The sequence below is a fragment of the Charadrius vociferus genome, unplaced genomic scaffold (genome assembly GCF_000708025.1).
Source record: "Charadrius vociferus isolate BGI_N301 unplaced genomic scaffold, ASM70802v2 scaffold162, whole genome shotgun sequence".
Classification (NCBI taxonomy): domain Eukaryota; kingdom Metazoa; phylum Chordata; class Aves; order Charadriiformes; family Charadriidae; genus Charadrius; species Charadrius vociferus.
The window spans coordinates 3,853,635-3,854,969 of NW_009647236.1; the positions used below are offsets into that span (position 1 = coordinate 3,853,635).

The window sequence follows — 1,335 nt, forward strand, 5'->3', positions numbered from 1 at the left end:
CGGCAGCTCCCAGCCAGAGGCAGGGCGAGGGATGGGATGGGGTCGGCAGCTGGGGCTGAGCCTTGCCGCTTGCTCCAGGCCCTGTTTCTCCAGCCTGGGAGTTGCTTAGGGAGAGTCGTAGAATCATAGAATGGTTTAGGTTGGAAGGGACCTTAAAGATCATGGAGTTCCAACCCCCCTGCCGCCGAGGACAGGGACACCTCCCAGTAGGCCAGGTTGCTCAAAGCCGCATGTTGTGGGATCACTGGGTGGGCGGGGAGGCTGCGGAGGAGCTGGTGGGCAGGAGCCTGTAGCTGGGCTGGATGGAGGCTCACCGAAGTGGGAAGGCGGCGGTGCCCTGCGGCCCCGGCCCCCGGCCGCAGGAGCAGCCCGGGAGCAAAGCGCTGTGTTCCTGCGTCGCCCTCGTCTCGCCCAGCCCGCGTGTAATCTTGTCCTCTTTTCTCTCCCTTCTCGCACCCTGCAGGACCCGGCACAGGGAGAGTAGACAACGGCTCCATGAGTTTGGCCGTCCCACTGTGGCTGCTGGCAGCATCCCTGCTCTGCCTACTCAGCAAATGTTAATACAAATCAGAATTAAAAATAATAATAATAATAATTAAAAAAAAAAAAACAACAACAACACGACAACAACAACACACAAAACAAAACGCGTTATACAGGAGACAGAGCGAAGAGAGGGGAGAGAGAAAACAAGGGGGGGGGGAGAGAGGACTGTTTCTTTCACAACTTTTGTGTGTTCAGGAGCAAAGAGGGGGGAGACGAAAAATTACAGCAAAGAAGACTCAGCCACTTTTAATCCGAAACCTGACAAGCCGGCTGTCAAGTCACCGACCATCTAGGAGGCAACACAGAGCGAGGGAGAGAATGGGACACCAGCAAGGATCGAAGGATCACGTCGCCGGAGGATGCTGCAATGCATTTCACAACTTTTGTGTGTTCAGGAGCAAAGAGGGGGGAGACGAAAAATTACAGCAAAGAAGACTCAGCCACTTTTAATCCGAAACCTGACAAGCCGGCTGTCAAGTCACCGACCATCTAGGAGGCAACACAGAGCGAGGGAGAGAATGGGACACCAGCAAGGATCGAAGGATCACGTCGCCGGAGGATGCTGCAATGCAAACAATCCAACAAAACCCGCAAAGCCAATCGAACAGAAGATCCCTTTTCTTTTCTCTCCTCCTTCCTCTTTTCCATACTCCCTCACCTTCCTTCCTTCCTCCTCTTTCTTTCTTTTGCAGAAAGAGGTCTTTGCTTCGGTGTCTATAGCCACTTAACTTTTTGGATGCCCTGGGTCATTTTTGTGAGCTGATGCTCAGTCAGTTCATACTTTTGAAA

General features: G+C 53.3%; 1 protein-coding gene across 2 annotated transcripts in view; it reads left to right on the forward strand.

The window, feature by feature from the left end:
• Positions 1-561, forward strand: part of LSAMP (limbic system-associated membrane protein) — a 314,985-nt gene extending 314,424 nt beyond the window's left edge. For both annotated transcript variants that reach the window (XM_009879910.1, XM_009879911.1), the window contains one exon: positions 464-561. In XM_009879910.1, the coding sequence (XP_009878212.1) occupies positions 464-561 (98 nt within the window). The remainder of the gene's footprint in view (positions 1-463) is intronic.
• Positions 562-1,335: the final 774 nt, after the last annotated feature.